Genomic DNA, 23,457 nt, shown 5'->3' on the forward strand with positions numbered 1-23,457 from the left:
GGGTATTTATAGTTTGTACTTGTCTATAGTAGTATTTTTAGCACAGAGTATTGTGTAGAAGAAAAAGGATTCATGGACACACCGGTGGTAAACAGCAGCTGTAGCTCTGCTGGAAATCACTGCTGTTTCTGCAAAGAGCTGGTATTTCTCAAATTGCGCGTTTCATTATCAGAGGCCCGGGTAACAGCCTGATGTCTGTGTTTTGTCACACGTTTAAGTCGGTCTTTCACAGCTCACTTAGTTGGATTTCAGAGTGGTGTTGCACGCCAAGACTCAGTGAGCTGCGTGAGCATCAGCAGAGCTCGCAGGTTGTTCGGCTGAGTATCACGGCAAGGTCAATCATCGCCTCGTTTACTGAAAAGCTATTTGCTAATCCTGCTAATGGCTCTGTTCAGACACTGTATCTGATGGAGAATTCGCACTCGGGCTGCATAAATCCGCACTCAGGCTGCATACTGTTTAGACAGCAACGCGTTAATGTTATCTTTTTTTTATTTCAAGGGGATTGAAGAGGAAAGCTGGGTTGTTAGGTTCAACAAATCACATGAGGTCACAGGAAGGTGGATGCTGCGGTTCACTGGAGCAGCAGCTGCATCAGCAATGAACGTAAAGCCATGATGTGCTTTTATATGGCGGTCCACACCACTTTCATTCATCCCTGTGGGGGCATCTTCTTACTGCTGGGGTCAGAGGAGCGAGACCCCAAAGAGCTCGTAACGTCACTTCTCTGGATCTTGGCTTTGACTCTGTCAGCGTGCTTTTCTGATGAATTAGGAGATGAATGGTGGGTTTCATACAGAAATGTAGCAAGGTCAAAGAGCTGTGGCGCACACAAATCTGGATCAGATGTGATGTGGGTTCCTGATTGGCCAAAGTGTTTACAGAATTCTCGTCTTTCATCCTCGGTTTGATGTGCAGATCATTCCCACTGCGCTGTTTTACACAAACAACTGTGAGCGATTCAGGCCGGCTATGCAGACTGTCTTCATAAATGCTGCACAGCATATTAGCAAGGTTCACTCATTTTGCCCTTAAATACAGAAAAACACACCAGAAAACCCATTATACAAAGTCAAAACATTCATTTAAAGAATCATACAATCCTGTTAGTTAGACATTTTAAATTCAGGGTGATAAAGGTCCCTGTTTAATGCAAGCTGAGCTGCTTACACTGCCTCATAAAAAGCCTCCGCAACTTGCCTGCAGAAACTCTAATTACCACTTGAATGCCTCAGTAATAGATAGGCTTACCCGGGGCCAGCCCTCCACGCTACCAACGTAACAATACTCACGGGCTATAATTTATAATTTATGTCTTGCTTTTTATAATTGTGATTTTTATCAGGCGTATTCACCGTTTCAGAAAGTGTAGCAGTGGAGATAAAGAGGAAATTGAGTTCTGTGTTTAATAGAGGCATAATGTCATTCATTGGTGTGTTCCGCTGCTTCGTGCCCATGTGCAGAAATACCCGATTCTCTCTCCGTCTCACCACGCAGGACGTCTGAGAGGTCACCTTGGAGGTGCAAAGTGAATGTAAGGCGTTATCTATGAATGGAAAATCTGAATGACTGGATCCATATGATCATCCCCGGTGAGGCTGTCATTGATGTGACAATGTTATCTGTGAATGTTCAGGCTATTTTGGGGATGTTTCCTTAATGTCCCGTGATGGAAGTGATGTGTTATGAAAGCCCTGACAAAAGCCTGGTATTAAGGCACGTTATCCCCTCCATGGGATAACGTGCTGCACCATACAGTTTAAAGTGAAGAAACCTGGAAAAGTCACCTGACAGACAGACGCTCGCTCCTTTAAAATTCAAAACACGAGCAGAAATCTTGTAAATTAAGTCTTTTCCATGAAACATTGCATGAGTGTATGCGAACAGCTCAACAGCTAATGATACTTAAGAATACAATAGCTGTAGAAAATTGTTGTCATGGCAGTACAATTATTTGAGTCTTGTAGATGATTCAGAAATCGTTTTTTTTTTTTATCTACAAATTGCCAACAGAGAGGAACTCATGCTCATCTGCCTCGCTTCAGTGCACGTCCCTAAACAAAGAACCAGGTAGAGCAAGCAAACACATTCAATGTGGATTCATTATTTTGCAGCCCAACAGTGCAAAATGATTTAGTGTTGGGATAAAAAGAAAGGGTTGCATAATAACAGGGAGTGCAAAACTAGCAATTAGCATGTAGGGATCAGATCAGAACTCTTGAGTTGAATAATGCTGTGGATAGTCTGCACAGAAGCTGCAAAGTAAAACACATCAATTGCTACAATGTTTTTCAGTATTTCTTGTTATGATGCAAAAGTTTCACATATTCTGCTGTAAAACCTTGTCGGTAAAGGACAGAGGGGAAGATATTCTCGTGTCTTGCAGAGTCACACTGAGCAAATCTGCCAGCTGCTCTGCTCTCCTTCTGGTGCAGCAGCTAAACAGCAGGAACTTCATTCACGCTAACGTGACTTTTATATGCCGACTTAATGATGTGAGCGGGGACTTGTGCACTGTTAGTCTGTGCAGCTTATTGATGGGCTGGGACCCATTCGTTTGTTGAGTCTGTGTCGTTTCAGCAGTACTTCTGCTCGTAGCTGCACAGCTCTCACTCTCACGTTAGCTAGCTGGATTCAACAGATGTCTGCAACCATGAGGCATGGAAATGCAAAGACAAATGCAAAGACACGTTTACTTTCTGAAATGTATCTTATTAGCTATAGACACACTTCAAATACCCACAGTTACATGAGCAGTGGTCTCCACGTTCAGCCCCTGATATGTGTTGCTTCATTTACTAAATCTCTCCACAGCAGTATCAATAAATTAAAAAGGAACATTACAGGACCCTCCTCTCATCCAGCCCCTTGCTGTCCCTGTGGTCAACGCTTTTCAGTGTTATTGCTGCTGCAATAATGATTATGATAATGAAAAGCTTTAATGGTTATGACCGTCATCGGTAATGATGAAATTAGGCTGGTGTTATATTGTCGCTCCTTTTTCACTTCCCTGTGGGTTAATGATACATCTTCAAGTATGGATTTATTTTACAATGGTCGCTGTAATTCCAGTTTTATGGGACTGTCCGTGTTCGAGCCCCGACAGAAGAAAAGACCTCAGCAGTTTTAATTTTACTCCTGCCTGCTTGTGTTAAAGCCAGAGGAATCCAATCATGTTAAGGCAGAAACGGCGTAGCCTAATGTCGAATTTACTACAGAATAATGCAGAAAACAAATCTACGACAGAATACATTTAGAATCGTATGCATCTGTGTTAAATTCTGTTACTTGCCATCGCCACGCTGCTTTTCTGTTTTGATTAAAGAGAATGTATTTCCAGAATGAAATTCTTGTATTTACCCCAAGAAGCCGTCTGAAGGAAACCTTGAAGTGCATTTGAGGTTTCAGATGAGCACATACCTACAGTCACTCACAGCTGGAAAAATAACCTCCAGCTGCTTCCTTACATCAAACATGGAACTTTTCTCTTTATTCTCCCGCTAACCTGAAGCCAAGACTCTTTTTAATTTCATCTCTCCTCTCCTCCCGAGTCTCTACCACTTTATAATTCTGACTCAAGACGGCTTTCGCCCTGAGGCCATCTATTGACAAGTCGAAAAAACAAGACTCTCCTCCATTTTATTTACAGCTCCTGCGAGCCAACCAATTTGCCGGCCATCCCCTCAGTGAGCTGTAATGGCTTCTTGACTGTCAGCGCTTTAAATCCTTCAGTGACCCACTGTCTGGCACGCACTTGGTGAGTCAAGAGCAGAAAGACAGAAAAACTAATTATCCTCATGGGAATTAAGGTGAAGTGTAATTATAAGTGTTGTACATGTGGCTGCACCTGCACCACATACAGCTATTGCTTTTGCTTTTTCAACAATCAATATTCTTATTGAACTGAAAACCTCTTTAGTTTTTCAATTTCTCTCATCACTCAGTAGGTTTGAGTTGTCTGTAGGACAGTGGAAGACCTTCTATCTGTAAAATATTCAATGTGATGGATCATTTAATGAAGAGTTCCAAACGCAGGCTATCCATTTCATAGTTGGCAATAGTTTAGCTCAGTTTTTTTTTTAAAACTGGGGGTCACCACCCCTGATTGGGTCCAAAGGGAGTGCTAGTGGGGTCGCAGCAGAGGAACTGGATCTAAAATAAATAATCAATTAAACACATTATTTGTAACATAGCATTTTAATATACGCCTTTTTAGATGTTGTCAACCACTACATATCAGGAAGGTTTACAGACATTTTAATCACATGTACATTTTGAAGTTAAGCTAATTTCTAACACTTTCAGATGCGTCTAGCATGTAAATGAACATGAAGTTACATTGACAGACAGCCATTTTGGATACTGGAATTCGAAGAGGCTAATGAACTTCTAGCATAATTGGGAAAATACTTTGATCATTTCCAGGCCCGTCATCTTAGAGGAAGAAAATATTTTCTATTCAGCCTTCAGCCTCTATTCGGCTTCGTTTGGGATATTTCATTCACTGTGTCGCCTCGTTTGTGTGAACATACCGAGATCATACAAAACACTCACAGGGCAGCTAGTTTATAACACTCCCACCCAGCAGAGACACATCAGTCCGCCCGCGGCGCCTCTTTCCATCAATCAGAATCGCATTGACATTACGTGGCACAATGTCAAACAGTGTCCTCTCGCTGAATGAATTGGCAGGAGAGCCTGCGAGATTAGATTGCATCTGAGGAATGCTAATTTAACAGGAGTGTGAGTTTGGAGATGTTGTGATTAAAGACTCAATTTCCCAGAGGTCAGTGTGGTGTGATCACATATTAGCACAAACTGATGGAGTGTCTCTGACATCTGCACTCTTCAAGGTGCGGCTGTCACGAGCAGCAGCAGCGGCAGCATCAACACCCGTTAGCCCAAATAACAAATCAGGTGGCTGAGTCGGATTAAATCGTCATCGTGTTCATTCAATTCATTCAGTCACCGAGTTCTTAAGTAGCTGTGTTATGCTATCAAACGGCTTCATGATTTGGTTTATGTAAGTGAAAAAGTAACAATAGAGGCCTATAGAAGCTCTGTGCTATAAATGGCTTAGCTCTGAAATGCTGCCATCCAGCATTATCTTCACATAGCAGGAAGCTCGCTCTGCATTATCCCAACATGTGCCTCAGCGAGAGCCTTTCAGAGCAGCAGGTGCTAATGCTGTTGAGCTTTGCTATGCTTGTACTGAGTATGACTGACGGCACACATCAGTGTTACAAGCATAGCATCTTGTTATTTAAAAAACCGACTGACAGCTAGAAAAGTAAAGTCCTCATGCACAGTTATATACCAATGAATTTGCATGTTTCTTATGTGTGTTTATACATCCAGGCAGCATGCTGTTTTTTTCATTTTCCCTCCGTGCTGAGACTGAAACTCGCATGACATTTGTAATCCATCAGTGTCTATTTTCGGTGTACTTATTTTCCCATGAAATTATTTTGTCATTATGTGGTACTCCAGTAGAAAACAGGAGTCATTTTCATTCATTTAGAGGTGCAGCTACAGAGGCCCAAAACTGACAAAAGGCAGTAGAGGTTATTTCCCCATTGTGGGATAAATAAAGGATTATCTTATCTTATCTTATCTTATCTTATCTTATCTTATAACGAACAAAATGAACAAATATTTTTTACCTCAAATGAGTACGGCCACAGACGGTAGGATAAATCTTCAAATACCACTGAAAAATCATTGTAAACATTTTTATGAGAAGTATTTGAGCCTGCAAGCTAATGCTTAGAAACTCATCAACCATTTGATTTCCCATCTGCATGAATGCAAAGTGTTCAGGCAGTCCAATATGACATGACAATGTGTCCTTGAACATCACTAGTTTGAGCATGAAAGTTTCCCCTTCTTGTAACACTGTTAAACTTGTATACTGAGGGGTCAGCCACACAGGTGATCTACTTCACTGTCTGTTTAAATGCCTTCAGGCTGTGTGTGCATGGACAAGCTTTTGATTGACATCTCTGTGACTCCTGTGTTGCGCCTGTACATTCACACCTTTGTCATCCTCATTAGTCCTCAGAGCCAGATATCTCACAAAATCACGAGGATCGCTCCGCCCACCTTTAACATGAGCAGAGGTTTCATTAGCTCAACTGAAAACACAGGTGTGACTTTTTTAAATTAACGTAAACACTTTTAAAAGTTTTAGTTTTATTAAAATTTCACACAATGCATACAAAATAAAAGCATACATACAAAATTACAGTCAAACATATTCAGGATTTGGGAAGAGGATTCCAATTATTATTGTCTACACACAGGAGGAACGGTCCTGTGTAATAAAAGTGTTAGCCATTCAAGAATAATACTTTTATCCATTAATCTTGTTTAGATTGTAATGTTAAAGGCGGCGTCACTTCATCTTTAGCTTAGCTTACGCTACACACATTAGCATAAAAATAATGTACTCAGATATGTTAACTGTCTTGAAATATAATCGCTTAAGGGATTTCTGGAATTCTTTAACCTCTGAACAGCCCCATGATTTTTGCGTCTTTATGCTAAGCTAACCGTCTGCTAGCTTTAGATTTAGCATACAGACATGAAGGTGACGTTCTTCTTGTATAACCATTAAGAAAGCAAAAAGGCTTATTTCCAGAAATGTTGAACAGAGCTTAAAGGACAGAATCCATTCAGTAAAAAACACTTTAAAAATGTCATTATGTTTATATATAATTCATATGACTTTGATAATAAAGAGTAGATTTTCTATATTTACAACATAACAGTACTCCATTGATTTCTGATGAAAAGCCTACACGCATTTTTTAAAATATAAAAGACATATTTTAGAGTTAATCACTTGTAACTCCTGTATCACAGTACGTATTGTTATATCACCACATTCCTGCCATCACACTAAACAAACATAATAAAAAAGACATTACGTAATTCCTTAAAAAAAATCCCTCCAATTCAGGTGTGTGACCTCTACTGTGACAGGACAATAAATACTGTAACTCTCTCCTGCTCTGTCTCCTTGTATCACAATAACACTGATCCTTACATTTGTTGCCCTTGGCTGCCTTTCTGATCGTCTGCTTATTTCCCTGAGCATTTAGCTGATTGGTGCTCCCGTGGTAACCAGCTTGTAGTAAGCTCCCTGCAGGGCCATGAGCTGGTCGTGCGTCCCCTTCTCCATCAGGAAACCCCTGGACATGACGGCGATCATGTCCGAGTTCTGGATGGTGGACAGGCGGTGGGCGATGACGATGCAGGTCCGACCCTCTCTGGCTTTGTCCAGGGCCTCTTGAACCGTCTGTCGTAAAAAAAAAAAAAAAAAAACACACATAAAGCGGTGTTTGCAGCCACTCGCGCGCACACACACACACACACACACACACACACACACACGGGATGCTTCATCAGTTCTCCCACGCGAGCCTCACAATTATAGCAATTTGACAATCACACGTTGATTACTATCATTAGAACGCTCCAGTGGATGAGCACGGTGGAGGCCTCTCTACTCCTCTGCGTGACTCACACATCTGAACTATAGACCAGATTCAGCTCCAAGAGGCTCTACTGGATGCCTGCAATGAACTGTGAGCTCTGCTGATAATAACAGACATGATGAATGATAATGATGTTAATGATAATAATAATTAACTGCCTGCTCGGGCCCAAACTCTGCGCCCGCCGAATATCAAGCAGCTGCATGGTGGAGAAGATGGTGCGGCAGAACGATGAAGATGCTGATCAGAGTGTAATGAAGGGTACCTTCTCGCTCTCCGTGTCCAGGGCGGAGGTGGCCTCGTCCAGGAGCAGGATCTTGGGGTCGCGTATGATAGCTCGGGCGATGGCGATGCGCTGCTTCTGGCCTCGGGACAGCTGGGAACCCTGGGCGCCGACATTTGTGTCGTATTTCTGAGGCAGGAAGAAATGTGAGTCAATCTCAGATCAGACATCCACAACTTGATTTCTTGAAAGCTAAAAAAGTAGCAACTAATTGAATCAGTCTGATCAATTATGAGACGTGACATATTTTTGTCCCTCAGATTTGAGCTCAGTCGTTTTCATTCCACTTCTTCTGTTCGAGCGCATTTATGATGACAGCAGGTGCACACAGCCCTGATGTCTGATGCCCTTTTATGGGCATAAGAGGGGTGTTAACCTATGCCTATTATGAACAAACGGCACGAGCTAGCTAAAAGATACGAGGACAAAGCGTTGATCTATTTTAAGAACACTAATGTGTTTGGGAAAAACACAGTTTAAGAACAGATTTGTTAATCAGCCGTAGACTTTTAGGAACCTTTAAAGAACAAATTGAAGAAAATCTTCGCAGGATATTGTAGAATGAAGACTTTTAGTGTCCTTTGTGAAAACAATAAACAACAGTAAGAAAATGTCACAAGAAGTTTTCATCAGTTATTCTCAGACTTCCTCACCTCTCTCTGTCACTCAGAGCTGAATCCAAAAACATCCTGGGGTCAAACAAAAGTCCCAGAGAGAGTCCTACAATTTTAAAACTTCTTGGATTTTGTCTCAGATAAGTAGGAAACAATCCAAGGACTCCTTAGAGTTGAAGAAACTCAGCAAAATAACATACTGTATCAAACTAACATACTTTGTCTCCCTTTGTGTCTGTAACTTTGTGTTTGTGCTGTTGTTTGTCTTGGCCTGGCCTCCCTTGAAAAGAGGTTCTTAATCTCAATGGGACTAAAGTATTCAAGTATACTTGAGTGTATTTAGCCGCTATTAGTCACTATTTTATATTGGCTGAAACAAAGCTGCCCTCTGCCTGTTCATTCTGTCATAGTTGACTGACTGAGGACACCTAGTGGTGAGATAACACATGTGTGACGCTCCTCATTCACACATGAATGTGCACACCTGTTCCTGTTCCTGTGTGTGTGTGTGTGTGTGTGTGTGTGTGTGTGTGTGTGTGTGTGTGTGTGTGTGTGTGTGTGTGTGTGTGTGTGTGTGTGTGTGTGTGTGTGTGTGTGTGTGTGTGTGTGTGTGTGTGTGTGTGTGTGTGTGTGTACACCAGCCTTACACTGCCCGTTGCCCTTGTTCTGTTTATGATCTGCGTCTGTGTTGAACTTTTGTTTATCTTTTCTGACTCACTTCTTGTTGCTTTTCTAAACACACACAAAGTGAACACGGGCATTTTTGGCATCACCTACATTTCCCAAACACATAGCACATAAAACATGCACAGTACCTCGGGAAGTGACATCACAAAGTCGTGGAGTTGGGCCTTCTTGGCGGCCAACATGACCTCATTCATGCCGATCTCCCGCATGTTGTCGCCGTACTTGATATTCTCTGCGATGCTGCAGTCGAACAGGATGGGCTCCTGGGACACGATGCCAATCTTGGAGCGCAGGAAGGGCACGTTGACGCGAGTCGAGTCGTGGCCATCAATCAACTGCGGGAAACAATTGATTTTACCATTAGTAGAAAGCAATATCATAATCAAAGGCTGGAATTACAATCAGCTTAATGAGCTATCATAACACCATCTCTGCTGTAATTTCCTCCTGACCATGCAGAGGTGATTGTGTCCTTTTTAAATCTCAGACAGAGAATCAGGACCAAACCACTTCCAACTCAATTAAGGCAGTTTGGATCTTGGCAGAGATCCTTTTTGGCACAAAGACAAACCTCCATCCTGGATAGAGTGGCCCTTCTTTAAAATACAGCACAAAGTCAGCAGAAACGTCGGATTGATAAATGAACTGACGTGATATGAGAGTCAGAAATACTTCAATCAAAGAGTACACTGAGGGTCTGTCTGATATTATTTGACTTCGACAAATTACAGATTTTACTTTGTACAATGACACTCAAGGTACAACCGAGGCTCGTGAGAATCCGAGTAGAAAGCCGACTCTATGCGGGACTCTCTGGAATGAGATGTATGACATTTGGATAAAGGTCAGCAGCTGCTCTGACGATGTAATGTTGCCTGTTTGTACTGTCAGATTTCTCATTTGTACGTGCTGAAGTAAGCACAGAATTCACCAGATTCACGCTAGAAATGATTCCATCCCATACAGTTAAAGCTGAAAGCTGCGATGTGTGTTTTTTTTATCCTCTTCTGATCAGTGGAAACAAGCTGTAAACACACTACTGAGGCATTAGCTCCTTATGAAGCTGATACAGCTATCATTTGAGCATTTTAACACATCCAGCAATTATCTATTGAGCATTGAGAGCACTCTCCAGTTGTGTTAAATGCGTGCTAGAAAGTAAAAGATGAATGTCATCCTTCCTTTAACTCTGTTGTTTTCTCTCCACAACCCAAAACAAAACGATCCTTCACCATCTAGTCGTGACTTATCCTATCCTGGGTGATCTGGTACAAGTCTAAGTAAAAGCATTTACACTTGGGGGTGCTGGAAGCCTAGTGATTGGTTCGCGCCCCATGGATGGGGCTATTTAAAGTCATGTGCTAATCATTTTCTTTCTTTCTTTGTAAATTGATCTGATTGTTTGGCAATTTTTCACACCAGTTTAGCACACTTTGTGTGATGAAGTATATGGCCATGTGTCTCACTCACCACTCTGCCATGGTCAGGATCATAAAACCTCTCCAGCAGCTGCACGCTGGTGCTCTTCCCACAGCCGCTGCTGCCCACGAAGGCCAGCGTCTGGCCCTGCTTCACCGACACATTCAGCCCGTTCAGGACCTGGATGTCTGGCCTGGTGGGGTATGTGAAATTACAGTCGATGAAGTCGAGGTTTCCTTTGAAGTTATCCTGAAGACACAGCGAGGGGGGAGGGGGGAACAAAGGTTAAAGTTTCCACAAAAGGCAGGTTTAACAAACAGATAGCAGGAGCTGTATTTAATGATGGCATGTCCATGAGAAGAGTCACATCTATTTAAAAGCCTTATACTCTGGTATATTTAGGTTTTTTAAATGACAGTACAGTTTGTGATTAAAGGAGTAACAACCCCCCTTGTCTTCTCCCATCTACACCTCTCTGTCATGACTGATCAAAAATTAATAAGCAAAGCAATACGATATCAGACTTTTCATCTGGATTCCCCTCCGAATTTATAATGCAGGCAGAGCTCATTTTTCCCAACACAGCATGCAATACGGCTGCCGAGCACAAAACACGTAGCCTAACATATGCTCTCATACCCATTTATCTCCCTTATCGCTGTAGACGCTGATCTGAGGCACACGGTCCAGCAGCTGGAAGAAGCGTGCAGCTGAGATCTTGGCTTTGGCGTAGTCGGGTGTGTAAGAGGAGGCTCTGCCCAGGGCTGTGCCGCTGGTGACGATGGCTGAGATCACCCTGCAAGAGAAGCACATGTAATGTCATCAATCAATCCATGTGTGCCTCCACTGGCAGGATAATGTTTATTTCACTATTTATCTTCTATTTTAAAAATGTTTTATATTATTGATGCTTAGCCTTTTAGATATATGTTAACTTATTACCTCTCTGTAAAGTCATTTTCATTGTTAGTCACAGGGTTCACACAAGCAAGATATTAACAAGAAAAGCATAGAAATTATAGCAACGTTTGCCTTTACAGCCCTTTTTACAGTGTAAAATGTGAAAAGTGTTCAGCTCCATTAGCGATGATAAAAGGTTTGCAAATCTAATTCGATTTTAATAACTTGAAAGGTTGTGTTCAGCCAGATTGAAAGAGGGAACAAAACTAAATTTAGACAGCAAGAAAGCAGTGTAGACTGGAATTAAATGAGTGACAGTGAAGACTGAGGAAAAACACAGAATGTGCCATATTAAGGTGCTCATGTTCCTCTGGTTTAAGCACAGTATGGGACGCTCACATGCTATGATCAGAGGGGATTTAGATTGCTAACAGAGGGAACGAAAAGGAATCATTTCAACAGTTACTCATTGATCAGGAGATGAAAAGATAATGGATAGAGGACATCCATTCTAACATTAACATTGTCCTCCTTCTCTCACCTGAAAACCAAGCTGAAGTGAAGCCCCTCCTGACGCACCAGGTAACCTCCAAACCTGTAGGAGGCAGAGTTTGTCAGGAAGATGACACACTGGGAAAAACCGTAGCACGCTCCGTACACATTCGCCTTCTTCAGGGCCGCTCTGTACGGACCCTCGAGCTGGGCCTCGTACAAATCAACAAAATTCCTCTCTTTCCCCAGGCCTGCGATGGTGCGGATGTTGTTCAACGCCTCACCAGAAATCTGCAGATGAAATTGAAATAAAACAGTAAAAAAAAAAAAAACAAGCAGAAGCTGCTCCTAATCTTACTGTTTTTGTTAAGTGTGGAGGAGAGTTAGATAAAGATAAAGCATTTGCTCTGTTCTTATCTATATCCCATTTTATGCTGCCGCAGTAAGCCAAGTCCCCCCCATAGGGATCATTAAACTTTCATCTAATCCACTTTATTTGGATGGGTGGGGTTTACTGCATAGGGATAATTAAGATAGCGTAAAGGAAGTTCACAGTAAATTGACTTTTAAATACTTTTTCTTTGATTTTAAACTTTCCTGCCATGGCTGGAGGTTTTTCTCCACTGTGTGCTTCAGTGCTATAACTGCATTTGAAGCATGGGAGGCCCCAGCAAGAATCGAGTCTGACCTTGTTAGCTCCATTCCTATCTTGCCAAAGTATAGAAGGAGCTAATAAAATGCTACTGTAGCGAGAGCTGAGTACAGCTGCAGGGCTGTGAAGCTTTTCTTCACTGATGAGAAGCCTAAAATAGACACTGTTTTAATTCTGTCCCTCAAAAGAAAAATCAGCTGATGTCATCCTCCACCTGTAAAACTTGCAAGGTTATTGAGATTATTTCTGACATCATTGAATATCAGTGTGTTGTAGTTGAGGAGGCTCATAAAAAGTAACCAGAAAAGACTTTATGGTAAGGTTATAGAATATAAACAATATCTGACCTGTCCTGCAGCCTCCATGGCTATCTTGTCCTCCTTAGCGAACCCTGTTAGCATCTTAGCCTGAAAGCCACCTGACAGAGCGATGAACGGCAGGAAGCACAGGATAAGCATCGTTAGCTTCCAGCTGAAGTAGAAGGACATGATGACGGCCACGCCGATGTTGGTCAGAGAGTTGACGATCATGCCAATCTGCGAGCCTGTTGCCTTGTGGGAAGAAAAGTAGGGATAAAAAGGATTTTGATGCTGTACAGTGTGCTGTGTTCTCTGTAGCTTTAAAACAATAATTATGTCTTTACACTGAAGCTGCTAACTTACTCCTTGGACTTGGGAGGCGTCGGTCGCCAGGCGTGTGGTCAGAGCTCCCGGGCTGTTCTTGTGATCGTCAAACCAGCCGATCTCTTGGCCCAGCATGGCATGGAAGCCGAGCCGCCGTAACCTGCGGGTAAGAAGCTCTCCAGACTTGGAGAAAGCATAACCCTGGAGACACACAGGAAGTAACTTAATTTAATCTAAAACACCACAACAGTGATCTCAAACATAATGTAATATATTAGTAATGGATCTATCATCGGGGGGGGCAGAGCCCATGGATGAATTATATTACAGCAGCTCTGCGGGATATAGGACGCAGAGGAAAAGGGAAAGTTTCCGAAATAAAGGCGGTTCTATTGTGACTTTCCCCTCACCTTGAACACAATCAGGGGGTGAAGACCGAAGCACTAAAGCAATCAGTCTTTTTAAAGCAGACTGATACTCTACCTGCAGCATCTGAGTGAAGAAAGAGACCACGCCAACCATGACAAAGAACAGGCAGATACCATCAATCTCCCTCCTCTGAACCGCAGGATCTGTTACTGAGAATGTCTGCAGGCACACAAACACCACACAGAAAAACATGCTTATTTCATGCACATTAATGTATAATGTGAATACACTAAAACACAACAGGGTGAAACAATACTGTGCATCATGTCATACTCTTTCAGATAGGAACACAATTCAAGAGTAAGATCGATTATTCATCAAAGATTTTAAAGCTCTTATGTTTAAAGCCCCAATAACTAAAACATTTAAACATATAAATATACTATATTATAAAAAGGCCAGATTGTGTTACTAGAAATAAGGCTAATAATCTATACTGGCAGATAAGTCTTCATCGTGAAGGCCTGGGCACACTAGTGTTTAAAGGAATAGTTAAGGAATAACTTCAAGTCAATTGAGCACATCACTAAGGCTGCAGGTCGAAGTCACTAGTTATGTCTAAAAGAGTGGTGACCTTTTAAGAAAGCCAAAACAAGAGAATCCAAAAATGAGAGGCTATCAAAGCTTTTAGCTGTGTGCATCAAGCTGGTCCATTGAACGCCACCTAGCATAGCATCAACTGCCTGGGGTAGCCATGTAATGAGAAAATGGAAAACTTTGCGTCTTGCATAAACTGTGGGAACTTAATGTCTATTTTCAACCTAGCTTATAAACATGATAGCTGCTGGTCTAAGCTGGCCATTCACTAGTTCAAGGAAGAGCTAGCCTGTTCCCTGTTAGCTACCATGCTATGTAGCATTATGTCAGGAAAACGATTCATATTTGGCATACATTCTGTGAACTTACAGTCAGTTTTAAAACGAAGCTAACATGCTTAGTAACTGCAGGTTAGCAGTTAGCTTGCAGGGGTGTTGTAACTGAAGGTCTAACTTGTTCAAGGTTAGAGAGCATGCTATTTTACAGAGTGTTGGAGGTTGTAGCGGTATAATGTAGATAGCACTGTTAGCTATCACTTATTTTACAAAGACGCATCTTACTTTTTATGCTGGTGTTTGAATTCTATGAATTGATTTTTGGCTTTAAATTTGTAAAATTAGCTTGTTTTGTGTGTTTACAACTTCCTCACCGCCAAGATTTGACTGAACAGCAGCGAGTAGACGGGGTTTACGCCTCCGTTGATGGCCGCCCCTAAGGATCCAAAGAGCATGTAGGGCCACTCAGGTGTGTTGTACTTCAGGATCCTGGCAACCGGAGCGGGCTCTACAAGTTCCTCCTCCTCCTCTGGGAAAGCATTCTTAAAAACCCCAAAATACAAAAACACATCAACGTGCAGACAGAGTGAAGTATCTATAGTTTGATGAGACACAAAACATATACAATGCAAGGAAAAAGCACCCACACATTAAATATGATGCAAACACTCCTGCACACACACACACCTTGGATTTGTCTGCCTGTGACACGGAGTAGGCACGGGGGCCGAGCTCTCCGACAATGCCAACAGAGGATTCTGGGATCAGGTTTGAGAGTTGAGATCGAGACCTTTGACGGATTGAAGCTCTGTAAAGAAAAAACTTTCTGGTCAGAATTGAGTTTTTCAGAAATGCTATTATCTCTTCCTGCACATGGATATATTGCAGCTACTCGGCTGTGTTGACACTGCTTTTGTTCTTCTTCTTACTCTAATTACTGGGCGCTTGTTTATGGTGCAGATAGAGGACCTCAAGCCTCGTCTGCTGTGGCCCCATTTGTAAGTGGTTTTGGATGATAGTGTCAGCTAAATGCTCCAAACGTTCTTTTAAATGTAAATGGGTAATTAGATAAATGATGGTTCCAGTTTCTGTTGTGACACTGCTCAATTTCAGCCTGTAAATGACTACAGTAATAATCCGATTTAGATGCACAGTCAGGACCAAGTAAATGGATATTATACAAGTAAGCAAATGAGAAAGTGAGGAAGGGCAGGAGGTGATTGAGAGTGTGTTTGTGTAATACCTCAAGCTGGCACGGTAGCTGCCTGCTCTGGATAGACTCAGCTTCTCTGACTCTTCTTCCTTGTTAGCCACTGATGGAAGAGATCCAAGAAAAGGCTTAGGTCCTTAAAGTGTATTTATGGATGTAGATCATGCAGTTGTTATCTCACACATCTGGACCTACTTTGTCGAGCCTTGTCGTTCAGAGCTTTGTCTCCTTGGCTCTGCAGGGTGACCAGAGTGAAGTAGACCCCCTTCCTCTCCAGCAGCTCGTTGTGGTTGCCCTTCTCTACAGCTCGGCCGTGCTCAAAGCCGACAAGCACGTCAGCGTTCTTTATGGTGGACAGCCGGTGAGCGATAGAGATGGTGGTGCGACCCAGACGTACCTACGACAAAATTAGACTTAAAGTGTGCAACGTTTCCAAACAGGAACTGATGAAACGTAATATCTTAATGATCCTAATTTATAGGATTTCATTGACTTTTAAAAAACACACCCAAAAATATCCTTGATGTCAAATAAAATCAAAATGGATGTTATATTCTGTACAACATGTGTTCTATACTAGTCACTTAGATCTTGTATGTGGTTCAACTAATGAACGCTGTTGTATTTTTATTGGTTATTCAGTGTTTATTTGGACCTAGAACTACAAGTGAGGCTCACACAGTAGATATAATTTAATTCCCATTTGTCTTTATTTTGCACTCTGCGTCTGTAAAGTGGATTTCTTTTTTCTCTGAGATTAGTTTGAGGTCATACTCTCTTGGGGGGGGGAAAAAAGGAAATTACTGTAAAATGCTTTCTTCTAGTGCTAAAGAGAGCTTCAGGGGATCTTTTCTTTTCAGCGCTTTGCCTCCAGGCTTCACATTTAAAGCATAAATGTTCCAATCCTGGGATGAAAAAAGAAGCTAATTCAGCACACAGACCAGTCACACTCACTTTATCCAAAGCTTCTTGTACTATAGCCTCGCTCTCGTTGTCGAGGGCAGAGGTCGCCATGTCCAGCAGCAGGATACGAGGATTCCTGACCAGCGCCCGCGCGATGGCGATACGCTGCTTCTGCCCTCCGCTCATCTGACCTCCACCCTCTCCCACCAAGGTGTCGAATTTCTGCAGGATGTAAAAATGTCAAGAATACTTCTTTAGCCTTTTGGTTATTAAAATTACTTTGAATCTGTATCCACTACTGAAACTGAACATCCTCCATGTTTCCACCTGTGGCAGGTCCATGATGAAGTTGTAGGCGTTGGCCTCCTTCGTAGCAGCGATTATGTCCCCCATGGAGACGCCGGGTCGCCCGTAGCGAATATTCTCAGCGATGGTGGTGGCAAACAGCACCGGCTCCTGCTCCACTATGCCTATCAGCGAGCGCAGCCATTGGATGTTCAGCCCTCTGATGTCATGGCCGTCCAGGGTCACCTGAGATGGAGGGCACAGAGAGCAGCTGGTTTTGCTTGAATTGATGGATGATGCTATTAAAGCACCCTGCTGCTATTATATTCTTTTCTGCAACAATGCTAGTTTCAAATGGTAAGGCGGATAGTCTTGTGCATAACCTTAAGAGACTATTTCCTTCTCTTGAAGATGAAAGCAATGAGAAACTAAGGTGTGTAAAGAGCTGTAATTCCAGTAAGGAGAGAAAAATGAGGCTGTTAGGACCCATTGCCCGAATAATGAAAAAGATTATCATGTGCTTCTCTAACCCTCAGGGGATGGTTATTTTTAAAACGACTTGAATGATGCTTTAAAGGGAAGGAGGTGGCGGATACAGAGGAAATCAAAGATCTCAAGAGTTTAGAGAAAGGACATTGCTATTGGAATCAATCATTATCAGTTTGCTGAGATTAACTAAATTATAATGAACCAACCACATTGACCCTTTCACAACACAATCACACTCTAATATATTGCCATGCAGGGCCACTAATCGGTTATTTCACACAGTCATACACCGTATGCTTTCCTTCAGGAGCACCTTGGGGTTCAGTATCTTGCCCTAGGAAACTTAAACCTCAAGTGGACTCTTAAGGAACTGCAGTTTTTTTGCTCTTGTGATTGGCTTCATTTTTTAACACCTGAGGTTGCTTTCTGGACATAATGCATGGTTAGTGTTTTGTTGGTCTGTGTTCTCTCTAGCACCACATAGTGGACACAGAAAGTGACATTTAACTTATCAAGGCATTGTCTGAATGCGAATGCAAGTCCCTTTTCAAATCAAATGTGTAAGGCTCAGTTTAATGCTGTTGGTGTCAGGGCTGTCAAATGTACCATTCCCTCTTTAGGGTCGTAGAAGCGTTGGATGAGCTGAATAGCCGTACTCTTTCCAGCTCCACTTGGCCCCACAAAGGCTGTGGTCTCCCCTGACTTCACTGCAACACTGAGCTGGTCCAGGATCTGAGAAGAAGTCACAAGACTTTTTAGGAAAAGGTCAACTAAAGAAACAGAAATAAAATCAAACCTCAGATAGATTTGATATGAAATGATAAGCTCATTCATACCTTGACTTCAGGTCTGGAGGGGTAGTAGAAGCTCACATTGTGGAACTCAATATCTCCTTTGACCCTGTCGAGCTTATATCCCGCCTCAGATAAACAATCAATCTCCGGCTCCTAAAAGTGACGCATTTGAAAAATGAGGCTTGTCAATATGAGTTAATGGCTTCCTGTGAAGATACATCGTCTTGTAAGGATCAAAATCTTGAAAAATGACAACATAAAGCATTCTCACTCTGTCAATAGTCTCAAAGATGATGGTAGCAGCTCCTCGGCCTGAAGCGAATGCCTCCAGACAAGGGGAAGCCTGGCCTAAATTCATAGCTGCTATCAGAACACCGAAAAACACCTGGAGTGAAAAAGGTGAGTTTATTAAAGCTGCAGAACACACTGTTACACAAACCATGTCCATCTGTGGATTCTGGTTGTCAAGAACCAATAATGCACATTACAGTATATTTTGTCGTCATGGTAATTGTAATACCTGCAGAAGAGTTCCTGGTGTGTACTCCTGAGCGTCCAACACCAGACTGGATCCGTACCAGAAGGCCAGACCATAGCACAGAAAGATGATCAGCCACATGTATCCGGTGAAAAAGCCCATAAACAAACCTTTCCTGATGCCCCAGCGCTGTGCAGAAATCAAGTTCCTGTCGTACCTGCCAACACAAAGTAATGGAACTCATCACAGCTGTATTAATACAAGAGTTCATCTTCAGCTATCTGCAGGCATTTTACCTCTGCACTTCTTTTAACTCTCCACCAAAAGCAGCCACAGTCCTGATGGAGGAGAGCACCTCGTCAGCTACGGCTCCGGCTTTGGCATAAGCCTGCAGCTCCATCCCTGTTAGCTTAGCCACGAACTGTGAAAGGAACAGAGGGAAGCAAAGATGATGGAGAGGGGGAGAGAAACCAGGTAAGATTAAGTTAGATGTTGAGTCGATGTAGGGTCAAGTCAAGTCAGGCTGACAAGTTTGGACGGGTCAAAGAGAAAAACGGGGGGTGGCTGGTTGCTCAATGTGGTCAAAGCAGATTAAAAATAATGTAAAAGAAAGTGTGCCCTGATTAAGTCTTTTATGGTCGAAACATGTTGGCTCTTTAAATGATTTAGCCGTTATAATAAAGGTGTTTTAAGTGTTTAGCTTCTAATTCGTTATGCATGGAGTGACTGGTTTCTGTAGTCTTGTTCAGTCAAGCCTTAAACTGACCTCTGTTGCAGTCAAGGGATGTTGGGCCAATCGCACAAAAAAATAGAAGGCCATAACAGAGGAGTCACGGTAATGATTAAAACATGAGAAGTCAAGTCAGCAGATGTTGAGTTGTCATGTCAACATGTAGGGTTTGATTTGTCAAGTTAAGAGGGGTCAAGTCATGTAAAGCCAACAGGTAACGATGTAAATTAAAGTCAAAGCATCAGGTCAACAAGATGGGTCAAAAGATGTAACTGTTAATCCAAGTCGAGCGACGTCAGGTCAACAGAGTTCATGTTTGGTCAAGTTAAGAGCAATCAACAAGTCAAGGGGAATCGATTCAAGTCTCACCACAGCCATGAGACCGGCTCCAAGACCGATCAGTGGACTTGCTGCAACAATGACGAGGGTTAGCTGCCATCCTTTCACAAATCCAATGCAGAAGCCGCACACAAAGGTGGTGAAACGCTGCAGGAAAATGGCAACTTGATCCGCAATAGCGTCATTGATCTTGTTGATATCACTGTAACACAGATACGACCTCTTTTAACACCCATGTATTTTTAGAACCAAATTACTCCCACAGATAGAAATGACGTCGTCTTTGTCCACTCACTCTGACATGCGAGTGTTGAGCTCTCCTACAGAGGTGCAGTCGAACCAGCCGATCTCCATCCTCATCACTTTACTGAAGTAAATCCTCCTGATGAGCTGAATCTGCTTGGCAGCTGATGTCACCCACAGGGAGATCTATGAAATGTAAAATGGAGGTTAAACTCAAATTAGTTTATTCTTATAAATAAATGTAAGCCTTTGCCCTGTAGCACCCTAGGGTTTAGGGTTAGGGTTAGGGTTAGGGTGGCAAAATGATGTCATAATGATGTCACGGCGGTCTAAATTAGGAAAGAATATGTATCCTGTAATAAGGATATGAGCCTAAAGTGTCTTTAAGTACAGGAATTCTGCATTTCATCACAGTGCAATAAGCCATACATTCTCAAACCAATACATGATCATGCCACAAAGTCCTATCTAGTTCTACAGTCTGTTGAGGTAAGTCGTGATACTTCAAGATGAATGTCACACTTGTATTAAATACGTTTTTAACCACTTTCTTTTTATAGAGTGGAGAGAAGAGACACCATTTGTGTAAGACTTGATGCCATGCACCAGTTTGTTTGTTTTTTTACAAAGCATGAAGTATTTCTGATAGGATCAAATTGCCTTATGCTACTTGACTTATTTTTTTTAAGTAGATGCAAGGATGACACAGACTGATGTCATTTAAGGTGTATGGCTTTGTATGAAAAAAAGACAAACCTGGAAGTATCCCAGCACGAACACAGCTGCTCCAATTCCCACATAATAGAAGGCGAACTGGGTCATTTCATATTCAATGTCGAGAATCCTGAAAGAAAACACAAACACAGTAAATACATATACAGATCCCTGCAAACAGGGACCAACCTTGTGTATTCTCACAGCTCACTTACCCACATGACCTGTTGGGTAGAGGTACAAGCATCTCCCATGTTGCATTGTTCATGAGGCCCCAGCCCGACAGGTTCTGCGACGAGGTCTGGTCGAACGCTTCAGTGTAGTTCCTCTTCCACTGGATGGTGTTGTTCACACACTCCTTCCTGTCGTCCCTCAGCTCGTTCAGCTCGATGTCGTACTCGATGAAGGTGTCGGTGAGCAGGCCGAACACCAGCAGCATGAGGGGCTGGGCAGAGCCGTGCAGGATCGCACACACACTGCCGAACACCATCTTGAGCATATCGTTGCATGTGGCAAAGCGGAACTGGACGGAGGTAAAACACAAAGATCACACTTGTTAAAGGAGCTAAGCAAAGAAAAAAGAACAACCGTTACATAACAAAAAAGTTTTTTACCAGTTGAAAGAAGCCGACCCTGATTGCTGGTTGCTCAGCATTTCCCTTCCCTCTGTTTACAAAAAAGACAGGTCAGTCTATGTTTTAGGGGATCATTACAAAATAGCCACAATTCTATTTTGATCTTCTACTTACTTCTCGTCCTCCTTGGAAGTTGTCATTGTCCTGCGTGAGAGAAAACAGAACACATGATGATATACAGAAACGGACCCAAATACAGACATCTAAATACACAAGAGACAAACGTGTCACCAAACACAAAAACAGAGACACATCAAGATGTAGGTTACAAACCAAAATCCGTTCATAAAACCAGATACAGGACAGAAACCCAAATACAGACACAAAACATAATACAGAAAACTGTTTGTTTTTAACCATTTTAAATGTTTTTCAAGTTGCTGTGTGTTGACCTTTAAGGGCCACCATACATTATTAAGTTGAGATGGACTCAAAGGGACTAGATCATTTGTTTCTAGTGACTGATGTGAATTCCTGACACACTAATAATGGGGTGGCTGTGGCTCGGTTGGTAGAGTCGTCAACTCGGGTTCGATCCCAGCTCCTGCAGCGACATGTCAGATGTGTCTTTGGGCAAGACACTTAACCCGGAATTGCTTCGTCTGCGGATTAGTGACTTCGTCTCACTACATAGCAACCACTGCCATCAGTGTGAATGGGTGTGAATGTGTAGGTGTGACAAGCGGTGTAAAAGCACTTTGAGCAGTCAGAAGACTAGAAAAGTCCATTTACTATTTAATTTGGGCATTATAACGTCAGGTCTTATGCACTAGTCATGCATTTATCTCCAGGCTTATTGACAAGTGTTCTCTCTGATATGTCAGTGTTTTAAAGACACTAGAAGGAGTAAGAAGACACATGTACATTGGCCTGTTTACATACATACACACACATGGCTAAGGTCATTGATCTCTCTTTCTAGCTACTACTGTTCTTGTAAAAGGGCTGACACATTGTGGGTGAATCCCTCCTGTTGAGGCAGAAATACATTTCAAAAATCAGGGAGCAGTCGTTTTCCGTTTGTGTCGTATGTTAATGCTGTTTAAGTAATGTTGGGTATTACTATTGCTGCTTTAAGAATTGAAATTGAAAAACATTGAAAACCATAATATATTGAGAAAACATCCAACAGACTTAAACAGCCTACACCTAACCTCAGGATAAAAACGTCCTTTATATAGCAGGGCTTTTTTAATGGAACCTGTGATTAATGAAAAAGTCATTGATTCATAAAATAATATAGACACATTAAAAAAAGAAAGGATTCTATACTCACATATAGGAGCCAGCTGGTTCTGCAACACAAGAATAAAATAGAGATTCAACTTCCTCGATTCATAACTGTGGCTGAAACTCCACAATGTACTCACAATAACCTCTGTATTAGCATTTTTTTCCCAAAGTATATCTGTAAATAGAGCTGAAAAAGTTTTAGAGCCTTACCTTCATCTGAAAACTCATAGCTGTGGTTTTCCTGTCCCAGCTTTTTAATGCTGTGCAGCTTCACTGATCCACTCGGCATGTCGGCTCATCTGGGAGAGGCACATTTCAGATGTCCAAATGCAGAATAATTAGTTTACGACTGTCATGTCAAAATTTTAATTTTGAGAGCGCATTTATTATTTTTAGCAGACATCCACATTCAAGAAAGCTATAAAACCTTTTGAAGTCACTGAAGTCAGACCATAGCCCATTCTAATTAAAAATGAAGGACTTACCTACTCGTTTTCTTTTTAGGAGAAATCTTTTTATTCTTCACTGAAGTAAATCATGGGTACTAACAAAGGGAGGGAAGCTCAATTAAAGCAGCAGACACAACAACTCTCCTGTAATGAAGTCCAGCGTCTTGACATGCAGTCGTAGCTCTTGCAGCTCGTCACTCAGGTGTACCACCACACACTGTGTACATTGGCAGCGATTCACGTGCTCTTATTGATCAGAATTTGCCGTGGTTGGAACTCGGGGTCAGAGTGTTTCGTTTTAAGGGTAAGTGTCCTGTCGGTTTTATGCTGCTGAGAAGGCCAGTGACCTCGTCGGGCAAACATTTCACTTGTGGAGGCCCTGCTCTGTTTCTGAACGTGACTGAGGTGTTCACACTGAAGGTAGCTTTAAATGAGCATTTTGTCGCACTTTTGAAATGTTTAAAATGATTGGAGTCTAATTGTTCTCTACAGAATAACTAAGGCCTGTGTTAGGCGTATGACACTAAAGTATGGTCCAGTTGTTT

General features: G+C 42.1%; 1 protein-coding gene across 2 annotated transcripts; it reads right to left on the reverse strand.

Annotated features, from left to right (window-relative positions):
- Window positions 1-6,772: 6,772 nt before the first annotated feature.
- LOC132959749 (bile salt export pump-like) lies at window positions 6,773-23,171 on the reverse strand. 2 transcript variants are annotated; one of them, XM_061032941.1, is made up of 29 exons: window positions 22,953-23,171; window positions 22,674-22,762; window positions 22,507-22,525; window positions 21,345-21,374; window positions 21,210-21,261; window positions 20,811-21,118; window positions 20,638-20,725; window positions 19,934-20,067; window positions 19,669-19,840; window positions 18,866-18,990; window positions 18,612-18,786; window positions 18,363-18,476; window positions 18,134-18,244; window positions 17,904-18,029; window positions 16,851-17,054; window positions 16,575-16,745; window positions 15,816-16,017; window positions 15,654-15,723; window positions 15,098-15,218; window positions 14,785-14,952; window positions 13,653-13,757; window positions 13,209-13,370; window positions 12,894-13,097; window positions 11,944-12,185; window positions 11,142-11,298; window positions 10,554-10,751; window positions 9,212-9,418; window positions 7,765-7,911; window positions 6,773-7,300 (listed from the first exon to the last, which is right to left on the reverse strand). In XM_061032941.1, the coding sequence occupies exons 2-29, from the start codon at window positions 22,750-22,752 to the stop codon at window positions 7,100-7,102; spliced, it is 4,092 nt and encodes a 1,363-aa protein (XP_060888924.1). In that variant the 5' UTR covers window positions 22,753-22,762; window positions 22,953-23,171; the 3' UTR covers window positions 6,773-7,099. The 2 variants fall into 2 exon arrangements, with proteins under 2 accessions (XP_060888924.1, XP_060888922.1); XM_061032939.1 differs by having other exon boundaries at window positions 22,949-23,171.
- Between the last annotated feature and the right edge of the window lie 286 nt (window positions 23,172-23,457).

Source organism: Labrus mixtus, chromosome 24, assembly GCF_963584025.1.
Source record: "Labrus mixtus chromosome 24, fLabMix1.1, whole genome shotgun sequence".
Taxonomy (NCBI): domain Eukaryota; kingdom Metazoa; phylum Chordata; class Actinopteri; order Labriformes; family Labridae; genus Labrus; species Labrus mixtus.

Coding starts and splice junctions, on each gene's coding strand:
- LOC132959749 (XM_061032941.1), bottom strand. CDS start 22,752: ATGCCGAGTGGATCAGTGAAGCTGCACAGCATTAAAAAGCTGGGACAG. Junction 21,262..21,344: donor ACTTCCAAGGAGGACGAGAA/GTAAGTAGAAGA, acceptor TTTTGTAAACAG/AGGGAAGGGAAATGCTGAGC. Junction 17,055..17,903: donor ACGACCCTAAAGAGGGAATG/GTACATTTGACA, acceptor CCTCCATCTCAG/GTGACCCTGGACGGCCATGA.